The sequence below is a fragment of the Notolepis coatsorum genome, assembly GCF_963971535.1.
Source record: "Notolepis coatsorum genome assembly, chromosome: 13".
Taxonomy (NCBI): domain Eukaryota; kingdom Metazoa; phylum Chordata; class Actinopteri; order Aulopiformes; family Paralepididae; genus Notolepis; species Notolepis coatsorum.
Genome location: NC_140177.1, coordinates 3225417 through 3249480, shown reverse-complemented (window position 1 = coordinate 3249480; position 24064 = coordinate 3225417). Strand labels below are relative to the sequence as shown.

The 24064-nt window shown below is 44.3% G+C and overlaps 1 protein-coding gene across 1 annotated transcript in view; it reads left to right on the top strand.

Annotated features, from left to right (window-relative positions):
* Window positions 1–24064, top strand: part of cap2 (cyclase associated actin cytoskeleton regulatory protein 2) — a 91214-nt gene that overhangs the window by 38211 nt on the left and 28939 nt on the right. The window contains 4 exon segments of the mRNA XM_084327490.1: window positions 5283–5346; window positions 5349–5425; window positions 13206–13291; window positions 16857–16962. Coding sequence (XP_084183616.1) covers window positions 5283–5346; window positions 5349–5425; window positions 13206–13291; window positions 16857–16962 — 333 coding nt within the window.

Sequence of the window (24064 nt, the reverse complement as noted above, 5' to 3'; positions counted from 1 at the left end):
CTGTGTCTGTCTGTCTGCCTGTCTGTCTGTCTGTCTGCCTGTCTGTCTGTCTCTCTCTTCTGTCTGTCTGTCTGTCTGCCTGTCTGTCTGTCTGTCTGCCTGCCTGCCTGTCTGTCTGTCTGTCTGTCTGCCTGTCTGTCTGTCTGTCTGTCTGTGTCTGTCTGTCTGCCTGTCTGTCTGTCTGTCTGTCTGACTGTCTGAAAGAAAGAAAGAAAGAAAGAAAGAAAGAAAGAAAGAAAGAAAGAAAGAAAGAAAGAAAGAAAGGAAAGAAAGAAAGAAGAAAGAAAGAAAGAAAGAAAGAAAGAAGAAAGAAAGAAAGAAAGAAAGAAAGAAAGAAGAGAGAAGATTAGTACCTCTGATGAGGACCATATAAGTCCGTTTTAAGGAACACTGTTTTCAAACTTTTATTATTTAAAGATGGCGTCACACCGACTCCAGCACGATTTAACCGCTCAACTGATCAACTGCAAATACATGGGCTGTCCAGAGAATTTCAAAACAGACTTATATGATTCTACAGTGCAAGAAGGGTTCAATTGATGACATGTGTCGTTTACCACACGATTGTACCGGTCGACCAATGGAGCACCGTTACGTTAGACTCCAGCATCTCAGTCTAGACTCCGTTTAGGCTCCTCAGGTTTAGACTCCTCAGGTTTAGACTCCTCAGGTTAGACTCCTCAGGTTTAGACTCCTCAGGTTAGACTCCTCAGGTTTAGACTCCTCAGGTTTAGACTCCTCAGGTTTAGACTCCTCAGGTTTAGACTCCCCAGGTTTAGACTCCTCAGGTTTAGACTCCTCAGGTTAGACTCCTCAGGTTTAGACTCCTCAGTTTAGACTCCTCAGGTTTAGACTCCTCAGGTTTAGACTCCTCAGGTTTAGACTCCTCAGGTTTAGACTCCTCAGGTTAGACTCCCCAGGTTTAGACTCCTCAGGTTAGACTCCTCAGGTTTAGACTCCTCAGGTTTAGACTCCTCAGGTTAGACTCCTCAGGTTTAGACTCCTCAGGTTAGACTCCTCAGGTTTAGACTCCTCAGGTTTAGACTCCTCAGGTTAGACTCCTCAGGTTAGACTCCCCAGGTTTAGACTCCTCAGGTTTAGACTCCTCAGGTTAGACTCCTCAGGTTTAGACTCCTCAGGTTTAGACTCCTCAGGTTAGACTCCTCAGGTTTAGACTCCTCAGGTTTAGACTCCTCAGGTTAGACTCCTCAGGTTAGACTCCTCAGGTTTAGACTCCTCAGGTTAGACTCCTCAGGTTTAGACTCCTCAGGTTTAGACTCCTCAGGTTAGACTCCTCAGGTTTAGACTCCTCAGGTTTAGACTCCTCAGGTTTAGACTCCTCAGGTTTAGACTCCTCAGGTTTAGACTCCTCAGGTTAGACTCCTCAGGTTTAGACTCCCCAGGTTTAGGCTCCTCAGGTTTAGACTCCTCAGGTTTAGACTCCTCAGGTTTAGACTCCTCAGGTTTAGACTCCCCAGGTTTAGACTCCTCAGGGTTAGACTCCTCAGGTTTAGACTCCTCAGGTTAGACTCCTCAGGTTTAGACTCCCCAGGTTTAGGCTCCTCAGGTTTAGACTCCTCAGGTTTAGATCCTCAGGTTTAGACTCCTCAGGTTTAGACTCCTCAGGTTAGACTCCTCAGGTTAGACTCCTCAGGTTTAGACTCTAGACTCCTCAGGTTAGACTCCTCAGGTTAGACTCTTCAGGTTAGACTCCTCAGGTTAGACTCCTCAGGTTAGACTCCTCAGGTTAGACTCCTCAGGTTAGACTCCTCAGGTTAGACTCCTCAGGTTAGACTCCTCAGGTTTAGACTCCTCAGGTTTAGACTCCTCAGGTTAGACTCCTCAGGTTTAGACTCCTCAGGTTTAGACTCCTCAGGTTAGACTCCTCAGGTTTAGACTCCTCAGGTTAGACTCCTCAGGTTTAGACTCCTCAGGTTTAGACTCCTCAGGTTAGACTCCTCAGGTTTAGACTCCTCAGGTTAGACTCCTCAGGTTTAGACTCCTCAGGTTTAGACTCCTCAGGTTAGACTCCTCAGGTTTAGACTCCTCAGGTTAGACTCCTCAGGTTTAGACTCCTCAGGTTAGACTCCTCAGGTTTAGACTCCTCAGGTTTAGACTCCTCAGGTTAGACTCCTCAGGTTAGACTCCTCAGGTTTAGACTCCTCAGGTTTTAGACTCCTCAGGTTAGACTCCTCAGGTTTAGACTCCTCAGGTTTAGACTCCTCAGGTTAGACTCCTCAGGTTTAGACTCCTCAGGTTAGACTCCTCAGGTTTAGACTCCTCAGGTTTAGACTCCTCAGGTTAGACTCCTCAGGTTAGACTCCTCAGCCCTCCAGTCAGCACTCCTCCAGTCAGCACTCCTCCAGTCAGCACTCCTCCAGTCAGCACTCCTCCAGTCAGCACTCCTCCAGTCAGCACTCCTCCAGTCAGCACTCCTCCAGTCAGCACTCCTCCAGTCAGCACTCCTCCAGTCAGCACTCCAGTCGTCGTAATATACTGCAGGAACCTTGGTTCAGTCAACAGTCTCTACAGTCTCTACTCTACAGTCTCTACAGTCTCTACAGTCTCTACAGTCTCTACACTACAGTCTCTACAGTCTCTACAGTCTCTACAGTCTCTACAGTCTCTACAGTCTCTACAGTCTCTACAGTCTCTACACTACAGTCTCTACAGTCTCTACAGTCTCTACAGTCTCTACACTACAGTCTCTACAGTCTCTACAGTCTCTACAGTCTCTACAGTCTCTACACTACAGTCTCTACAGTCTCTACAGTACAGTCTATACAGTCTCTACAGTCTCTACACAACAGGGTCTAATGAGACTCAGAGCTGCTGATGATGCAGTGAAAGAGAGTCTTTCTTCGCCAATGGAACTCATGTGCGTCTGATTTGGTGAAGAATTTGATCGAAGGGGAAAAAAGGAGCAAGTGTTCCGTCTTCATCTGTCTCACACGCACACACGCACACACATGCACACACACACATGCGCGCACACATGCACACACACACACACGCACACACACACAACCTCTCTAACCCACATCCTCACACATGTATGGTCTCTCTCTCACATGCACACACACACACACACATGGATGCACACTGGATAGAATGTCACACTCTAGACCTATGATCTAGCATATTCTTAAATATCGCCAACGCAACACGATGATATAATATATCTTATCACGACACCTCTAATCAAATCATTCACCTCGGCGGCAGGAAGACCGCCGTCATGGGTTTCCAACACGCCCAAATAAAGACACGCGGCTTCCTGTTGCTTATCGACAATTAAATACAGTTACAATTTCACGTTTCAAGTTTCACATAGCAACCACTCAAATACAGCTCAAAATAAGAATAGACAGTGTATAATGTCATTGCCAAGGAAACATGGTTTTGTGTGTGTGCGTGTGTGTGTGTGTGTGTGTGTGTGTGTGTGTGTGTGTGTGTGTGTGTGTGTGTGTGTGTGTGTGCGTGCGTGCGTGTGTGAAAGGTAAACTGTAAACACGGTTGAGGCGGTATGCCTTACAAGGCCAGAGGGATCTCCCAGAGAACGCAGGAATGCTTGGAAGAAAAAGAGAAGAGGGGAGAGAGAGAGAGGGGGGGGAAAGAGAGAGAGAGAAGGGGGAGAGGGAGAGAGAGAGAGTGGGTGGGGGGGGTTCTGGGAATGGAAGACAAGCTCTAGCTGGGATCTGGAAGTTCCAATGGGAAAAAAAAAGCTGCCACTAATAAAATTAGTTACTGTCCAGTTTAGGAATTGTTAGCTAGGCTCTGGTTGGACCGGTGGACGACGAGGGGAAAGGGCACCAGGGCAGAAGTATCTGAGGCATTCAAGTCTGCTTTCTAACAGAGCACTGCATGGGAACTTGTGGGGATTGGAGGTGGGAGGGGGGGGGGGGGGGGGGGGGGGCGTTTGATGTTCCATGTCGATGTCCCAGTGTTTTAACTAACATGCTGTACCGCAAACGATTGGGGGTTTCTGTAGCATTTCAAACTCCTCCACATACATCTCCTTCTCTTGTTCCCACTCTCGCTCTCTTTCTCTCTCTCTGCATGATCTCTTCCTCCGCTCATCTTTCTCATCTCTCATCCCTCTCCGTCTCTCGTCCTCTCTCTTCAATTTAATCTCTCTCTCGCTTTCCCTTTCTCTCTCTCATTCTCTCTCTCTTCAATTAAATCTCTCTCTCTCTCTCTTTCCCTTTCTCTCTCTCATCCTCTCTTCAATTTAATCTCTCTCTCTCTTTCCTTTCTCTCTCTCATCCTCTCTCTTAAATTTAATCTCTCTCACTTTCCCTTTTTCTCTCTCATCCTCTCTTCAATTTAATCTCTCTCTTTCCATTTCTTTCTCATCTTCAATAGCATCTATCTCTGTCTCGCTCTCATCCTCTCTTCAATTTAATCTCTCTCTTTCGTCCTCATCTTTTTCATCTCTCTCTCATCCTCTCTCTTCAATTGCATCTCTCTCTCTCTCATCCTCTCATCTTTTTTTTCTCTCATCTCTCTTTCTCTCATCATCTCATCCTGCTCTTTGTACCTTTTTCTCCTCTCCATCCCCATGCCTCCCTTCCTACCTTCCTCCCACTATCTCCCCTCTTCCCTTTCCCCTCTCACCCCCCCCCCCCCCCACATGCCACCTCTCCTCCCCCTCCACATCTCCTCCCCCTCCCTCTCTCCTCGTCCCTACCCCTCCTCTCACCTCTGCATGTCTCCTGTCCCCCCCCCCCCCCACACACACACACTTACCTCTACCTCCTTTTCTCTTCCGCCTCCGTTTCCTTTAGCTGCAACCAGCAACTCTATAGGTCACTCTGTCGGTTGGTTGGTTACAGAAATGTCCCGCCCTCTAGTGGCCACAGGCTGCGCCCTAGGAGGCTGAGATTGTGCATGGAGGTCAAGTGTGTGTTTGTGTGTGTGTGTGTGTGTGTTTTTGCCAATCGGCTAACCAGGTGTGGCAATGGGAGTGGTCTATCGCAAAAAGCTTGCAGCCATTGCAAATTCACGTTTTGTTTGTTTTACCTTTATTTAACCAGGTAGGCAAGTCGTTGTTATTTACAAGAAGAGACCTCAGGAGAGATTCAAAATGAGTAAAGGAAATCAAATTAAACTAAATAAACACATATAACAGATTTACAACCGCAATATACAATTTAGAAAGAACCACCATTCATCTCCTCCTCCTCCTCCTCCTCCTCCTCCTCCTCCTCCTCCTCCTCCTCCTCCTCCTCCTCCTCCTCCTCCTCCTCCTCCTCCCCCTCCTCCTCTCTGTGTGTCTCCAGGTGGAGGTGAGTAACCTGTTGAAGCCCATCTCTGAGCACATCCAGGAGATCCAGGACTTCCGGAGAGTAACCGTGGCAGCAGCTTCTTCAACCACCTGTCGGCCGTCAGCGAGAGCATCCCCGCCCTGGGCTGGATCACCGTGGTGAGGAGGCCGGCGCGCGCGCACACACACACACACACACACACACACACACACACACACACACACACACACACACACACACACACACACACACACACACACACACACACACATTTAGAATCTTTATTTATGTCCACATAAAGACAATGTTTAAAGGACACAAATATTATCAGTGCACTTGTACATTGTGGGTTATTCTGATACATTCGTGCCCAAATTGACAATGGCAACCAAAGTTACACAACACACATGGATGATGAACCTGACAATCTACACACAGCTCATGGATACAGATAGCAGTGTCTTCTCCAAATTGCGCGGCTGCCAATAATTGCTGACACTGAGCAATATCTTGTTAACTGTTTGGCTCTTCCCTTCGGAAGACCGGCCATCTGAAGGCACACACACACACCTACACACACACGCACACACACACACACACGTGCACACACTAACACACACACACACACACACACACACACACACACACACACACACACACACACACACACACACACACACACACACACACACACACACACACGGCATGTTTCCATGTGTTGTAGGGACATTCCGTAGATTTATATTCATTCTATAAATCCTTACCCTATAGCCCTAACCCTTAACACTTTGAATGCCCACCACGGCATAACACGTGTTAGCAGCCCGCCCCCTGAATGCCCATCACGACAATTAGCGTAATTTTTTTTTTTATTAGCGATCTGAATTCATATTTCATCAACCGAGTCTACCGTTGGGAAACCAGCTCCACCAGGAGCTCAGATGTGAAAAAGCGCCCCCTATCGTCTCCCAGATGGTAATGCACCCTTTTGGAATGGACTCAATGAAAATGGATGAGAAAAAAGAACTCCGGAATCCACATTTTACTTCTCACGCATGTAACCGGAGATGATCCCAGTCATTGTGGCCCCTCAGCACAGCGTGTAATATGTGTTTTTACAGTATGTGGCGTTGGATCAATAAAATGATCGATTTTTGGAATGGCGATCAGGAATTGGAATAATCCATTTGGATACCATCTGGTCTCAGGTAAGGAATCTATTTTACCAGTCTTAGGATAATCAGACCTGTTTTCACGGAGATATAAGCTTTTCCCCTATGTGTGATATGGCTGTTTGACTGTGCGAGCGATCAGGAAATAAGATAATCGATTTACAGCTTGCGGCACCAGCGTGCATACGTACACATATACTATCGATAATCTAGCGTTTATTTGAAAACGATTCATAAATAGGCAGAAAAATGACAACGTTCTAGAATATTACAGTACAGGGCGTTTATCACGGATTCTTTTTTTCCCCCTTGAAAACGAGGGCTTTTCAAAATGCTATAAAACGGAAATGAACCGATAAAAAAACAATCCGCTTCGACAATGTTGACTGGAAAATGAGTCATTGATAAGCGATGGCAGATTAGACACATAGCCATAATTTAAACAAAGATTAGGCGATATTAATGCTAACATTGAAGTGGATGGTGGGCATTCAAGCACTAAATGTGCGCCCCCTGCTGGCACTGAAAGTGTTAAGATAAGATGAGATACGACAAGATAAGATAAGATGTTCTTTATTGATCCCCTTGGGGGAAATCTGGGCGTCATAACAGCATGGGGGAGGGGAGGTATAGGTATGGGCAGGGTAATAGTAGAAAGACATAAATAGAGAAAAATAAACAGTGTAAACAAAGGTGCAGGTTATAATATACGTTCATTAAATATAGGCAATAAAAATGATAGAAAATCTGAATCTATACTATGAGTAAAGGTAACACATGCACAGGCACACACACACACACACACACACACACACACACATTTAACATGCTTTTGTTTGAACATGTATAAATGGTTTGAACATGTATACAAGGCATCATGTCCGCTACACTACCGGTTATTACAGCAAAAACTAAACAGAATTGGCGGGCTTACAGTTCATGGACATGTCCGAAGCTGCCAAATACCAATGACAGGAACCCTTTGATACGCACACAGCTATGGGCTGATACTGAGTTCTCTTGGTCCCAGAGGCTTGTTCCATATAAAGAGACCAAACACTAACCCATCCATCTACACTCATCATACATCACATCCACATGCACACACTCACTTTAACCAAACACTCACCTTAACACTCACTTTAGACACTTTAAACACTTTTAACACTATGCCATATTGTATCTATTTATTACTCAAATATTTGCACTACATCCATATAGGGCTGTCCCCGACTAAGGATTTGGATGGTCGACTAGGATTGGCCAAAATTTGCCGTTAGTCGACTATTGGTCGACGAAAAGAAAAAAAGTATAATATATTAAAAGAAAATAAGATTTATTTTTAATTTTTAATTTTGTATCATTCCATCTGGGCTGTGGGGGTGCTTAATGTCTGAAGGAGTCGACTGAAGGCTTCTTGTCCTCTGCGAAAGCATGCAATTGGTCCACTGATGGATACATCTTGATATTTGTCTAGTCTAGTGTGTTCATTAGACGGGTGAAATCCTCTTTCAGTGCCTCTGTGCCTGTTTTCGTAGGCAGTTAGCCTCTGGTATGCGTGCCATTAGCGTTAGCCACGCTTCTAGGCCTCTTTTCTTTTGGAAAGAATGATACAAAAAAAAATAAAAAATTGGTTTTAATATATTCGACTAAGAGGATGGCCAGTCGACTACTGCTCCTTTCGACCGATTAGTCGACTAATCGACTGATAGGGGTCAGCCCCATAGCTCATTTAGCATTTTACTTTTTAAAACGTTTGCATTTTTGTACCTCATTGGTTGCATTTTGTACGTCAACTCGGCCCCAAAAAATCATCGGATGCCCTCCTCTGCCCTCACTGGAAGAACTATACAACTCCCGCTGTCTTAAGAAGGCAGTCAAAATACTTAAGAACCCACACCACCCGGGCAACAAACACCTCATACGGCTGCGCTCAGGCAGGCGTTTCAGCGTCATGCTGCCCACCCGGACTAACAGACTCAAGCTAGAGGACTGTGTGGCTGTTAGCACCCAGGGCTGCATTTTAAATTTCGTTGTACCATTCTTGTGACAATGACAATAAAGGTCATTCATTCATTCATTCATTCATTCATTCATTCATTCATTCATTCATTCATTCATTCATTCATTCATTCATTCATTCATTCATTTTGTACTTAATTTTGTACTTTAGGTTGCACTTTAGTTTGTATATTGTATATTGTGTATTTTATATATGAATGAATAAATGAATGAATGAATGAATTATTTTATTTCGAATGTTTACAAATAAATAAACAAACAAATAATTTTTCGAAAATGTTCACAAATAAAAAAAACGAAAAGGATAGGTTTGAAGCCGAAGGCTTATAGAGCAACCTACCCCTAATTAAAAAAACAAATTCAAAAAAGTTAAAGTTTTCAAAATATAACAAACAAAAAAATAAATCAACAATCAAAAATCAACAAAAACCGATCCAGAAAAGAAAAAGAAAAAGTTAAAGTTTGCAAGATAAAACAAACAAACAAACAAAAAATCAACAATCAACAAAAAACGTTCCTGAAAAGAACATAAGCCAACATAGGAAAATCAAAAATTCATCTTATTTTATATATTGTTTGGACTTTATTCTTTTTACTTTTTACTGCATGAAGCACATTCTCAGGTGGGCTCATACAGAACCAAGCATGTCACTGTAATGTACGTGTACCTTATACGTGACAAATAAAACAACACTTGAACTTGAGCAACTTATCTCAAAGATAACCACTGCTCCCTGATCTTTATTGACCATAGTCACACGGCGGCCACTGTGCTCTTATTATGACATGCCGCTCAGGTTGGGCTCCTTTCCACCCTGTTCCAGGTGGGGATGCAGGATGGGAAGGAACCCAATTTGAGCATGACATAAGAGCAAAATGGCCACCGTGTGAATATGGTCAATTGACAAAAACAAGCACACACACACACACACACTACAAAGCACCTCCTTAATATCGCCCTCGCTACCTCCCACATTATTCTCCCAATCTCTCATCTTCCCCCTGGGCTGCTTCCCATCATTCCCAAGAGCTCTTCCTCTGAATTTAGAGGGGAATCTCATTAAACACATTGTGACCAAAGCCTGTCCACTTCAGACCTTAAATAACCAGCTCTTGACCCGTGTCTGGTTTATGTAAAACGATGATGTCACCATGATGTCCCCCCCCCCCTCCCCCCTCCCCCAGAAGGTATCAGTCAGACCTTTTGTAATGTTCTCTTCTGTCTCTTCCTTTCAACTGAAGCCAGACAGCCGATGGTCTGTGTTTTACTGTACAGTGGTGGAATAGGTACTGACACGATGAGTACTTTACTGTACAGTGGTGGAATAGGTACTGACACGATGAGTACTTTACTGTACAGTGGTGGAATAGGTACTGACACGAGTACTTTACTGTACAGTGGTGGAATAGGTACTGACACGAGTACTTTACTGTACAGTGGTGGAATAGGTACTGACACGAGTACTTTACTGTACAGTGGTGGAATAGGTACTGACACAAGTATTTTACTGGTGGAATAGGTACTGACACAAGTCCTTTACTGTACAGTGGTGTAATAGGTACTGACACAAGTACTTTACTGTACAGTGGTGGAATAGGTACTGACACGATGAGTACTTTACTGTACAGTGGTGGAATAGGTACTGACACAAGTATTTTACTGGTGGAATAGGTACTGACACGAGTACTTTACTGTACAGTGGTGGAATAGGTACTGACACGAGTATTTTACTGGTGGAATAGGTACTGACACGAGTATTTTACTGGTGGAATAGGTACTGACACGAGTACTTTACTGTACAGTGGTGGAATAGGTACTGACACGAGTACTTTACTGTACAGTGGTGGAATAGGTACTGACACGAGTACTTTACTGTACAGTGGTGGAATAGGTACTGACACGAGTATTTTACTGGTGGAATAGGTACTGACATGAGTACTTTACTGTACAATGGTGGAATAGGTACTGACATGAGTACTTTACTGTACAGTGGTGTAATAGGTACTGACATGAGTACTTTACTGTACAGTGGTGGAATAGGTACTGACATGAGTACTTTACTGTACAGTGGTGGAATAGGTACTGACACAGGTACTTTTGTGAGTTTGACGATCTCCAGCTTTGATTAGAGGGATACGTTGATACGCAATATCGCGCTATAATTAATATAATTTGCTGTCTCCCAACACCAACCGGCCATATGGCGAGGCTATACAGGATATCTGCTGCGTCCTCCTCAGATTGCTTATTCATGTGTAACACACACGGTTATTTCCAGTGTTTACAGCAGAGCTGTCCCAAGTAGCTGCGGCTACCATGTGTTGTCAAGTTATTGTTATAAGGAGCCCAGTCCAAGCTACAACAGTCTGCATACCCTTAACAATTGTGTGTATTGAGCCGTATTGTATTGTACCCATTCTGCAATCTGTTAAATAAAGTTGTCATCCATTTCTACTAGCGTTAACGTTACTACGTTAATAGCCTCGATGCTAACTATATACATGGAGAATGCCATTCACATTAGCATGTAGCTAACAACATCAGAGATCTTTTTGTGAGACTAAACTATCCGCTCTTGGTGGTCAATTGTGTTGATGTTGGCCCTAATGTTGGCCCTAATGTAACCGCAGCCTTAAGAGTTAAGAGGCCCTGTTGCTGGTGTAAATTCAGTAGCTACTTCATGCAGCTTGGAGGCACAATTCACACCTGGGAGGGGCCTCTCTCAGCGGCCCCCCAACACCATGGGCCCTGGGGCAGTTGCATGCCGTGCACAACTTCAGTCCGTTAAAATGAACTCTGAAAGCTAACATACATACAGAAGGGAAAAACAGAACAATTTGAAAGGACATGGACGTCATTTATACATTTCTTGAAGAATGTGAGAATCTAAAGGAAAGGGATAGGAAACAAGAGAGGTAAGGGATAGGAAAGGGGGGGGGGAAACAGATGAGGGTAGAGGAGCCGAAGAAGTTTTATTTTATTTTATATTTATTTATTTTTATTTTTATTTCTGTGATTTCTTATAATTTATTTAACTATATTTGTTTTTATTATTGTAATATGTCTGCGTGAATGTGTCTTTTATTTTTGTCATGTGTTACTGTCTGTATATAATGTATGTATGTATAAAAGAAAAAGATGCAATAAAAATATTGTTTAAAACCTACTCCACAGTGGTGCGCCCAATGCAAAGAAGTTTGTTGTCAAGAATGATTAAGTGCTTTTTTCCACGACCGCATTCAATTTACATTTATCACACAACTAGAAAAGTGTGCTCGGTAGAACGCAAATGTCTACCAGGCGGTGTGGCTATATATTCCTACTATGCCTATAGTCAATAGAGGGCTTTCACATGTTTAGAATGCCCATTTTTCCTCCATGTTGGAAGAAACAACAATTGCTGTGTACAAAGAATGCCCTTGCTGCGTTGCATGCCTTTTATAATGTGACGGGCAAAACTTACATATGATGATGGGCAGCTACTGTAAGTGCCCCTAGAGGCATAACCAGTGAGATGTGGCTGACCGTAACAAGCTAACGTTACTGTGAAAGAGAAGAGAGAGAGAGAGAGAGAGAGAGAGAGAGAGAGAGTTGCGGCTGTACATTAGCTATAATATAACCATAATGTAGCATTACCATAAATAAATGTAGCCGCTACTGTGAAAGCGAGTGAGTGAGTAACAAGTAACATTAACTAGCTGGTGACGTTAACGTTAGCTAGCTTGACACTTATGTCTGACCGACTCCAGAAGTTGTTCTGGGGCAAAAAACGTAATCTGTGTCCTTCTCACACCTGGTTTTCTCCCTTTGGGCGACTTGCCCGGATCAGGTCCTTCTTACTCTGTCCTGATCGACATCTGTTCACTCAATCACTTGTATTACACCGCCACCTGGTGGAGACAAAAAAAGTTATCCCGAACGGGAGCACTTGCTCATCTCCCCAGTAGCTCCCCGGGCGGAGTTAGCACTCAATTGGCTACAGGACAGGTACTGAAAAGGTCTTGCATCGTCCAAAACCACGGGGGGCCCTTGTTGATATACTCCTAATTGTGCACAACAAATATTAGACCAATATGCGACAGAAACACACACGGGACTGATTACATGATCTCCTCCGGGCGTCGCTCCAGGAGGAGCCAGTACCCTCAACCTGCGTCCAGGTCACTCAGGTCTGGCAGCCAAAACCTCCCACGCACCAGGCTGTCGACCATGGGGCCCTGTGCTTTTTCCGCACTGGGGGCCGCGCCTGTGGAACCAGCTGCCGGGGTCCATCAAGGCCTCAGTCTCCATTGCTGCCTTCAAGGCCTTAAAACCCATTTGTTTTGGTCTGCCTTCCAATAGGGCCTGTTTTCGAATCTGCTCCTATGTTTTGTTTATTTTATTCATTTGAAATGTTTTATGTTTTAAACCTTTTTTTATTCTTATCTTTTTATTTTTATCCATTTGAATGTTTTTCTCGTTTTAAACCTTTTTATTCTATTTTTTTATTTTGTTTTTCCTTCTGCTGTGAAGCACCTTGAGAGCTCACTGAGTTTAAAGTGTACTATATAAATTAAATCTATTATTATTATTATTATTATTATTATTATTATTAGTACGAACCACAGCATGAACCCTTCGTCAATGTCATCAATGAGTAGGAAATAGGGCTCAAATAGGGGTCAACTCTCACACTCTCACTCCCTCTGAACGTACCCTTTAATTAATACCCTCTCCTCTCTCCCCCTCCTTCCTTCCCACCAGAACATGAAGCCGGGTCCCTACGTGAAGGAGATGACTGACGCCGCCACCTTCTACACCAACAGAGTTCTGAAGGACTACAAAGAAACGTATGTTCAAGTTCAAGTTCAAGTTTGTTTATTAGTTGTCATAGTAAAATACAGAATACTTTATCATGAAATGCTTTTTTCCTGTATAAGCTCCTGGGAGTGTGCTAGATAAAAAATAGATAAAAAGTATAAAATAGAAAAAGTCAAAAGTACGTAAAATAAAAAGTACGTCAAATAAAGTGTTCAGTCAATATATATACATATATACAATATACAATACAGAGTAAAAAGAGTAACAGTGAGGTACAATGCAGAAATGGGATGAGGTACAAACTTAGGGTAAGGTGCAATGAGGTATGAATTGTAGTGCAAATCTCTTTACTAATACTATAGTTAAAGTGTCTAAAGTGAGTAAAGTGGGTGTTAAGGTGAGTGTTTATTTAAAGTGAGTGTGTACATGTGGATGTGTGTGCTGTGAGTGTACTGTAGATGATGGTTTGTTACATAGTGTCATTGTCATTGAGCATCCTGATGGCCTGGGGGATAGAAGCTCCTTCTGAGTCTCTCTGTACTAGCCAGAGCCAGTTTCTAATTGCAGTCTCCCGTAGGTGCCCTTTGAGAGTGGTTTTGAAAGTGGGTAGTGATTCACATTCCTTTACTGCCGTGGGTAGGGCATTCCACATTGATGTGGCATAATTGCGAAACGTGTTTAGTCCCTTGTTTGAGCTGAATCTGGGTTTAACATGATTTGTGGAGCTCCCTCTGGTGTTGTGGTTGTGGTATTCACTGACCTTTGGAAAGTATTTTGACATGTACATGGGTACCTTAGTGGTGTAGTCACAGTGTATCTTGTAGACCAGGCCCATTGCAAGTTGCTGTACTCTGTCGTCTACTCTAAGCCATCCTAGGTTGTCAAAGTGGGCAGGGGTGAGGTGGGTTCTAGGAGTAAGGTCAAGTAGTAGTCTGACCAGTTTGTTTTGTGATGTTTGTAATTGAGTTTTTAGCGCCTTTGAGGTGCTTTGGTACCATGAGGTGCAAGCATAGTAGTACCCTTGAATGAGTGCTCCTGCCAGAGTCTTCAGGGTATTCTTGTTTACCAGTGAGGAGATCCGGTACAAGAATCTAGTTCGTTGGTTGACTTTTTTGATTACATTGGATGCCATTTTGTCACAGGAAAGATTTGCCTCTAGGATGGAACCCAGGTAGGTAATTTCATCTTTCCTTGTGACAATATTGTCACCCACTGTAACTGAGAAGCCGTCGGTCTTGCTGAGTTTGTTATTTGAAAAACGAAGAGAATGGACTCTGTTTTACCCAGGTGTAATGATAGTTTGTTATCAGTGAGCCAGGTGCAGATTCTGCCGAGTTCCGAGCTGAGGGCTTTTTCAACCTGTAACTTGTTCTTGTCAGAGACCAGCAGGGCTGAGTCGTCCACAAACAGGAACAAGTTGCAGTCACAAGCTGATACTTTTATCCAAAGCGACTTACAAGTTCTGTACGACAAGTCCGCAGGAAGGGTACAACTCTTACAACTGAACTGAGTAACAATGTTCATCAAACAGTGCTGAAACTTGGGTTTGTGTGTGTGTGTGTGTGTGTGTGTGTGTGTGTGTGTGTGTGTGTGTGTGTGTGTGTGTGTGTGTGTGTGTGTGTGTGTGTGTGTGTGTGTGTGTGTGTGTGTTGAAGCGAATTCGTGCGGCAATGGGTAGTCAGTGCAGGTCTCTAAGAAGTGGGGTACCATGGGCTTTGGTATCTCTGGTAGGTTGGAGATCAGACGGGCGGCTGCGTTCTGAATGAGTTGAAGAGGCTTGGTGGTAGCGGTGGTCGGTAGACCAGTGAGCAGTGCATTGCAGTAGTTGAGGCGAGACATGACTGTTGATTGGACAAGGAGTTGAGTGGCTTCTTTTGTCAGGAAGGGGCGGATCTTTCTGACAGCAGGAACCTGCAGGTTCTGGTCGTTGACTACACCAAGGTTCTTGACGGTCGGGGATGAGGCTACAGCTACATTTTCCCCTGTGATGGAAAGGTCGGTCAGCGGGGAGGATTTGGCCGGCAGTTGAAGCAGTTCTGTTTTGCTTAGGTTCAGTTTGAGGTGGTTGGTCGTCATCCAGGCGGAGATGTGGAACAGACAGGCCGAGATCCGCTCAGAGACGTGGATATCTGAGGGAGGGAAGGAGAGGAAGAGTTGAGTATCATCGGCATAGCAATGGCGCAGAGCCAGCCTCTCCCATTCCTGTGAGGGATGCGAGGAGGATCTGATGGTTGACTGCGTCGAAGGCTGCCGACAGGTCCAGGAGAATCAGGACAGAGGAGAGGCCCTTTGCTTTTGCTAAGTGAAGTGCCTCTGTGACCGCTATGAGGGCCGTTTCTGTGGAGTGACCAGTCCTGAAGCCTGACTAATTAGGGTCTGGAGGTCATTCTGTAAGAGATAAGCAGTAAGTTGGTTGGATACAGGACGTTCAAGCGATTTAGAGAGGAAGTAGAGAAGAGAGACGGGACGATAGTTATCTATGACGGTGGGGTTCAGGGTTGTTTTTTTATGAGCGGTGTGACTCTGGCTTGTTTTAGGGAGGTGGGAACCACCCCCGAGTTGAGGGAGGAGTTGATGGTTGCCGTTAGTAATGGGAGGATGTCTGGTGCTATGGTCTGGAGGAGTGGGGAGGGTATCGGGTTCAGCTGGCATGTAGTGGGACGGTTCGACGTTACCGGTGTCAAGGCCTCGGCGTCTGTAATGGGAGAGAAAGAAGACAGAGTGAAGGATGAGGTTCTCGATTCAGCATTTGGAACGGGCGGGGGTTGGGAGAAGCTCTCCACTTTTTTTCCTCAAAGAAAATCGCAAAGTCTTCGGCAGACTCTGTGATTGGATATTACATACATGTATCTACAAAATATTACAATAATATTAAGATATATTTTAATTCAATGTGTTTAGAATATTTTAGGATTTTTATTTAAATGTCCACGTTGAACATGTCTTCGGGACATGATTCTGTAAAACTTAATTGAATAATAACTTAACTTAACCTCCCACTCCCATCCACACCCCCCCCCTCTCCCTCTCCCTCCTCCTCTCCCCTCCTGCCTACACCCAACTCTACTCCCCTCCTCAACCTCCTTCCTCTCCCTCCCTCCCTCTCTCCCTCCCTCCCTCCTCAACCTCCTTCCTCTCCCTCCCTCCCTCTCTCCCTCCCTCCCTCCTCAACCTCCTTCCCCTCCTTCCCCTCCCTCCCTCCCTCCCTCCCTCCCTCCCTCCCTCCCTCCCTCCCTCCCTCCCTCCTCAACCTCCTTCCTCTCCCTCCCTCTCTCCCTCCCTCCCTCCCTCTCTCCCTCCCTCCTCAACCTCCTTCCTCTCCCTCCTTCTCTCCCTCTCTCCCTCCCTCCTCCCTCTCTCCCTCACTCTCCCTCCCTCCCTCCCTCCCTCTCTCTCTCTCTCTCTCTCTCTCTCTCTCTCTCCCTCCCTCCCTCCCTCCCTCCCTCCCTCCCTCCCTCCCTTCCTCCCTCCCTCCCTTTCCCTCCCTCCCTCCTCCCTCCCTCTCTCCTCCCTCCCTCCCTCTCTCCCTCCTCTCTCTCCCTCCCTCCCTCCCTCCCTCCCTCCCTCCCTCCCTCCCTCCCTCCCTCCTCCCAGTGACAGAAGGCATGTGGACTGGGTTCGCTCCTACCTGACCGTCTGGACTGAGATGCAGACCTACATCAAACAGCACTACACCACGGGCCTGGTCTGGAGCACTATTGTGAGTACAGTAGTAGTATTAATTAGTGCTGTCAGGCGATTAAAAAAATGTATCTAATTAATTACAGGATTTGTAATTAATTAATCTAATTAATCACATTTTAATTGCATAACCATTTTATGCCTGATATTCTATATTCTATAATAATATTTCAAATTGCATGTGTCCGCATGGCAGAATTCAGTACTGTATCTACAAAACCTTCTGTTTAATCATCTTCCATTTATTCATTTGCTTAGATTTTTCAGGTCTGGTCAATTTGAGCATGGTGTTATTCACAGTCAAAGATAAAAAAAAAAATTATTGATATTCTCATTTGGTTCATTACAATTTACTCAAGCCTAGTAACAGACACAGTATTTCGGACACTGGGAATACATTCCCTGAGATCCATAGATGTCCCTAGAATCAGATACCAAGAACATGCAAATGGACTATTTAAAAAAATAAAGTCTGTAAATGTGTATTCTACATTCTTATGGAATGAATGAGATAAAAAAAAAATTATAAATAAAAAAAGAATATATATATATATATATTTTTTTTATTTTGAGTTAATTTTCATAACACGATAATTTGCTGTGTAATTAATTAATCTAATTAACGCGATAAACTGACAGCCCTAGTATTAATAGTAGTATTGTAGTAGTAGTAGTAGTATTAATAGTAGTATTGTAGTAGTAGTAGTATTAATAGTAGTATTGTAGTAGTAGTATTAATAGTAGTATTGTAGTAGTAGTAGTAGTAGTATTAATAGTAGTATTGTAGTAGTAGTATTAATAGTAGTATTGTAGTAGTAGTAGTAATAGTAGTATTGTAGTAGTAGTATTAATAGTATTAATAGTAGTATTGTAGTAGTAGTATTAATAGTCGTATTGTAGTAGTAGTAGTAGTAGTAGTAGTAGTAGTATTAATAGTAGTATTGTATTATTATTATTATTAGTAGTAGTAGTATTAATAGTAGTATTGTAGTAGTATTAATAGTAGTATTGTAGTAGTATTATTAATAGTAGTATTGTAGTAGTAGTAGTAGTAGTAGTAGTATTGTAGTAGTAGTATCAATAGTAGTATTGTAGTAGTAGTAGTATTAATAGTAGTAATAATAATAATAATAATAATAATAATAATAATAATAATAATAATAATAATAATAATAATTCATTTTATTTATATAGCGCTTCTCAATGACCCGAAGTCGCTGACAGTAGTTATAGGAACATAGTAAAAACAAAGAAACAGAAAAGGAACATGAGACCATGGGGGAAATAGGGGAAAGCAGCATGAGATAACACAAAAAAGACAAAGCGATAGGAACAGACATCAATCTGGTTGGAGGGGGGGGGTTATGGGTGGAGGGGTTGAAGGCTAGGGAGAACAGGTGGGTTTTGAGGCGAGATTTGAAGGTGAGGAGTGTAGGGGAGTCTCTGATGGACTGAGGGAGGGAGTTCCAGAGTCGGGGTGCAGTGCGAGAGAAGGCCCGATCACCAACGTTTTTGAGTTTGGATGTCGGGACAGTGAGGGAGGCAGTGGAGGAGGACCGGAGGGAACGGGTGGGGCGGTAGGGGAGAAGGAGATCAGTCAGGTAGGGGGGGCCAGGCTATGGAGGGCTTTGAAGGTGAGGAGTAGTGTTTTGAAGTTTATGCGTTGTTTGATCGGGAGCCAGTGGAGAGAGTGGAGGACAGGGGTGATGTGTTCACGGGACCGGGTGTTAGTGAGGAGGCGGGCGGCTGAGTTTTGGACCATCTGCAGTTTGTGAAGGGAGCGGGAGGTGATGCCAGTGAGGAGGGAGTTGCAGTAGTCCAGGCGGGAGGAGATGAAGGCATGTATGAGGGATTCAGCAGCAGGGGGGGAGAGGCAGTGACGGATTTTAGCAATGTTGCTGAGGTGGAAGTAAGAGGTTTTGACAATGTAGCGGACGTGGGGGTCAAATGAGAGGGTGGGGTCGAGGAGGACACCAAGGTTTCGGACTAGGGGGGAGGGGGTGATGGTGGAGTCATTGATGGTGAGTGTGATGGGTCCGGATCTGCTGAGGGTGGTTTTAGTGCCGATAGTGAAGAAGAGTTCCTTTTTTGTTGCTGTTTAATTTGAGAACGTTGTGAGTCATCCAGGTTTGGAGTTCAGCAATGCAGGATTCGATGTGACTGAGGGGTGGGCTGTGGGGGGATTGTGTACTGATGTAGATTTGGGTGTCATCAGAGTAGCAGTGGAAGTTGAGGTGGTATTTACGGATGATGTGACCAAGGGGGAGAATGTAATGTAGCAGATGATAGTAGTAGTAGTAGTATCAATAGTAGTATTGTTGTAGTAGTAGTATTATTAATAGTAGTATTGTAGTAGTAGTATTAATGGTAGTATTGTAGTAGTAGTAGTAGTAGTAGTAGTAGTAGTAGTAGTAGTAGTAGTAGTAGTAGTAGTAGTATTAATAGTAGTATTGTAGTAGTATTAATAGTAGTATTGTAGTAGTAGTAGTAGTAGTAGTAGTAGTAGTAGTAGTAGTAGTAGTAGTAGTAGTAGTAGTAGTAGTAGTAGTAGTAGTAGTATTGTAGTAGTATTAATAGTAGTATTGTAGTAATGGCTGCTTTTTTATAGTAGTAGTAGTATTGTAGTAGTAGTAGTAGTAGTAGTAGTAGTAGTAGTAGTAGTAGTAGTAGTAGTAGTAGTATTAATAGTAGTATTGTAGTAGTAGTACTAGTATTAATAGTAGTATTGTAGTATTAGTATTAATAGTAGTATTGTAGTATTAGTAGTATTAATAGTAGTATTGTAGTAGTAGTAGTATTGTACTAGTAGTAGACAGTAGTAGTATTAATAGTAGTATTAATAGTCGTATTGTAGTAGTAGTAGTAGTAGTAGTAGTAGTAGTAGTAGTAGTATTAGTAGTAGTAGTAGTAGTAGACAGTAGTAAATGGCTGCTTTTTTATATAGCGCTTTTATCCAAAGCGCTTTACAATTTGTTACTCACATTTTTACCCATTCACTCACACATTCACTCACACACCGACGGCGGAGGCAACCATGCAAGGTGCCAACCTGCTCATCGGGAGCAATTAGGGGTTAAGTGTCTTGCTCAAGGACACATCGACATGCTGCCCGGGAGGAGCGGGAATCGAACCGGGAACCTCCGGATTGCCAGACGACTGCTCTACCTCCTGGGCCACTGTCGCCCCAAGTAGTAGTAGTATTAATAGTAGTATTAGTAGTAGTAGTAGTATTGTAGTATTAGTAGTAGTAGTACTGCACACAGACATGTACGCAACAGGTGAACAAACACACACACACACAAAACGCAGAAAACTAAGTATACCTGTAGCTTATGCAGTTATATGTAGCCTACACACAAATACAGTTCATTCACACATAGGTGAGTACACACATTTGTGTGTACATATATTCACACGCACGCACGCACGCACACACACACACACACTCACACACACACACACACGCACGCACGCACACACACACACACACAGACACACAGACACAGCGTTTCTCCCTCCTCTCTCTTGTTTAGTGAACCACTCCGTCTCCAGCGCCTTCAGAACAGGTGATACAACGTCTCTCAGATGTTTTTTGGCTCCACTGTGTTTTTTCCCTTTCATTTCCACCCGCGAGCCTCAGATCTTATTATATCAAGATCTCTCATTTCTACTTTGCACACACAACACACTTCCATTTTTAGTTAGGGAGCAGCGTGTTCCATGAAGCAGCAGGCAGTGAATGAGCGAGCGGCTCCCTGGCGACGGCTCCGCAGCACTTGAACCGATAGAGTTCCCATTCAAACCGATATCCATGAATGGTCATTTCGGGCTGGTAGACTGAGAAATGCCTGCCGCACAGAATGTTTGATAGCGTCATGGAAACCGCTGTCGGTTCGGCGCATGAGACTCAAAAAAAGCGGAATTATGAATGAATGAAAACTTTATTTAACAGATTGCAGAATGGGTACAATACAGTACGGCTCAATACACACAATTGTTAAGGGGATGCAGACCAGAGAAAGACGTTTGTCTTGTTTACATCAGGGTCCCCCATTTTCATTTCATATTGACATTTATGACATACACGACATACATGACATTTATGGCATAGGGACATACAGGTATATATAGTACTGTTACATTTGTGACATATACGGTATTCAAGGAGGGGACTGTACATTAGGAGGGGGTGGGTGGGGGGTAGAGAAATATACATATACGGCGGGGAGAGAATATATACATGCGGTTTGGAGGAGACTGTCTAATAGGAGGGGGTGGGGGTGGGGGGTTTGGACATTTACGTATTACTATGTTGTCAAAGGCACCGTGTGGATTAACATTCCAGCTGACATATTACTTTTTTTTTTTTATCCACTTTTTCTCCCATTTTCTATATTTTTCTCCCATCCCAATTTCGTATCATCCAATTCAACCCTCCCCTGTCACGAACGCTGTTTCTTGCCTCCCACAAGCCGGCTGCAATGTGGACTAAGTCATACATAGCACAAGTCCCCTCCGGTACTTGAGGTAACAGCAGTCGCATCTTTTCACCTGCGCAGCTCGATCTCTCAGTGGCGAGGAGTAACGCGTGGGAGGCTCACGCTGCCCCCGACACTTCCTGATTCTACTGCGCAGGCGCACCAACCGACCTGTAGGAGTCGCTGTCCACAACGCCCGATCCCCACCCTTCAGTTTCCCTCCCCGTAATACGGCCAATGTGTATTACTGTGGACGACCAGCTAAACTGAAAACAATGTGGAGAGCTGGATTCGAACACGCGAACCCAGCGTCTCCACATTGGTGGCGAGTGCCTTGCCCACTACACCACCTAGCCGCCCCAGCTGACATATTACTATGTTGTCAAAGGCACCGTGTGGATGAAAATTCCCGTGGCAGTTTTGTTGCAATTCCTGGATCTCATGCACTGTTCATTCACACACGTGAAACAGTGCTGATTTTCTTCGGCAACATCAAACATCTATGGCAGCCATCTTGGAGTGTACCGAGGAAGATGACCCATGATGATACTATAGACGTCTAAGAAGAGGATGATGGGACACAACGTTCTCGAGTTCAGCACAGGGGTAGAACGCCACTTCTAACAACGTGATTAAGTTGTGAATAACCTCCGCTTCTGAGTCCAGTTATAAAACGACATCTAGTGCTTGAAGAAAGACCCGCTTTATCCAGTCCAGTTCTGTGGTTCTGTTTTTTTCTCTGCCAAGCAATGTCCACGAAGCCTCACATCACTCCCACACACTTCTGTTTATGGACGAGTGCTTAAAAACCTTTCACCACCACACTACAGAAGGTTAACCCTTTACTATCACACTACAGACTGTTAACCGGTTAAGTAAAGGGTTAACCTTCTGTAGTGTGGCAGTGAAAGGGTATTGTCGCAGTGAAAGGGTTAACCGTTTGGTATTGTCGCAGTGAAAGGGTTAACCGCTTGGTACTGTCGCAGTGGAAGGGTTAACCTTCTGTATTGTCGCAGTGAAAGGGTTAACCGTTTGTATTGTCGCAGTGAAAGGGTTAACCATTTGGTAGTGTGGCAGTGAAAGGGTTATGGTGACGTCCAGCTCCTCCCGACTGTCTCTCTCTGCAGTTGAAAACAAGCGACAGACGCGTCACCTTTTCCTCTGGTTAACTGCGTTTCAACCCTGTTTGATTCGATGCCTTGTCTGGTCGAGGCCACAGTCTTCTCTCTCTCTTCCTAACCTGGAAGGAAATGGTTGTGTTTGAATTAATTTTTTCGCATAAACATGTTTTTTGGGGGGGGAACGGTGCATCTACTTTTCTTTGTTATTGTCAAATGACAAGTTATTAATATTAAAACTAGAGCGAATACTGAAGGAAACTACTAGAACTGTGTGTGTGTGTGTGTGTGTGTGTGTGTGTGTGTGTGTGTGTGTGTGTGTGTGTGTGTGTGTGTGTGTGTGTGAGAGTGAGACAGTGTGTGTCCCTGTGTGTGTGTGAGTGTTTGAGTGTGTGTGTGCATGTGAGTGTGAGTGTGTGTGTGTCAAAGAGTTCCAAAGGTGTGTGTGCGTGCGCGTGCATGTATATGTATGTGTGTGGGAGTTTTCTTCGGTACATGCTAGTGTGTGTGTGTGTGTGTGTGTGTGTGTGTGTGTGTGTGTGTGTGTGTGTGTGTGAGTGAGAGAGTGTGTGTGTCCCTGTGTGTGTGTGTGTGTGTGCGTCTGTGTGTGAAGAAACTGGAGTCTGCTGTGGCTGCATGTCAGCTGTTGCCCCTGCTGTTATGCTACAGAGGTGGAGTGTGTGTGTGTGTGTGCGTGTGTGTGTGCGTGTGCGTGCGTGTGTGTGTGTGTGTGTGTGTGTGTGTTTGACACTAACAGGTGGTCTTCAGGGTCGACTTGAATGGACGTTTTCTTCACCAAAAGAAACAAAAGGCCTTGTGTGTCCCAGGTCCGTGCACACCTGTTCACACACAAACACACACACACACACACACACACACACACACACACACACACACACGCACACACACACACACACACACACACCACCCTGCATGGTAACTTAAACTAAACGACCCCCCCCCCCCCCTACTGCTAAGCTGTCGGCTGCTGTTCAGAGAAGGATTTAGTGACATTAATCGCATATACTGTACAAAGCCTGACATATGCAGCTTTACATACATGTGTGTGCACACGCACACACACACCCACCACTTATATGTGCTCATTCACCTCAGACACACACACACACACTTGAATCATTTTCTGCATGAAACAAAATATATAAAACAAGACATGAACAGAAAAGATGCAGTCAGACAATGTCACACACACACTCACAGGCACATACGCACGCACACACACACACACACACAGAGACACACAGAGACACAGAGACACGCTTTAACATTTCCATCAGTTCTAATCCAGCGTGCTGAGATGTTTGGTGTAACAGGCCGGTGTTGTTCTCCAGTGATATGTACGACACATGTGCCCCGGGTCAAAGGTCAAGTCGTCTCAGATGTACTCTCTAAAGCACGTAATGCCTGTGACAGTTGAACCCTGCTGAACCTCTGTGATAGGTGTGAGTGTGTGTGTGTGTGTGTGTGTGACTGTGAGTGAGTGAGTGAGTGAGTGAGTGAGTGA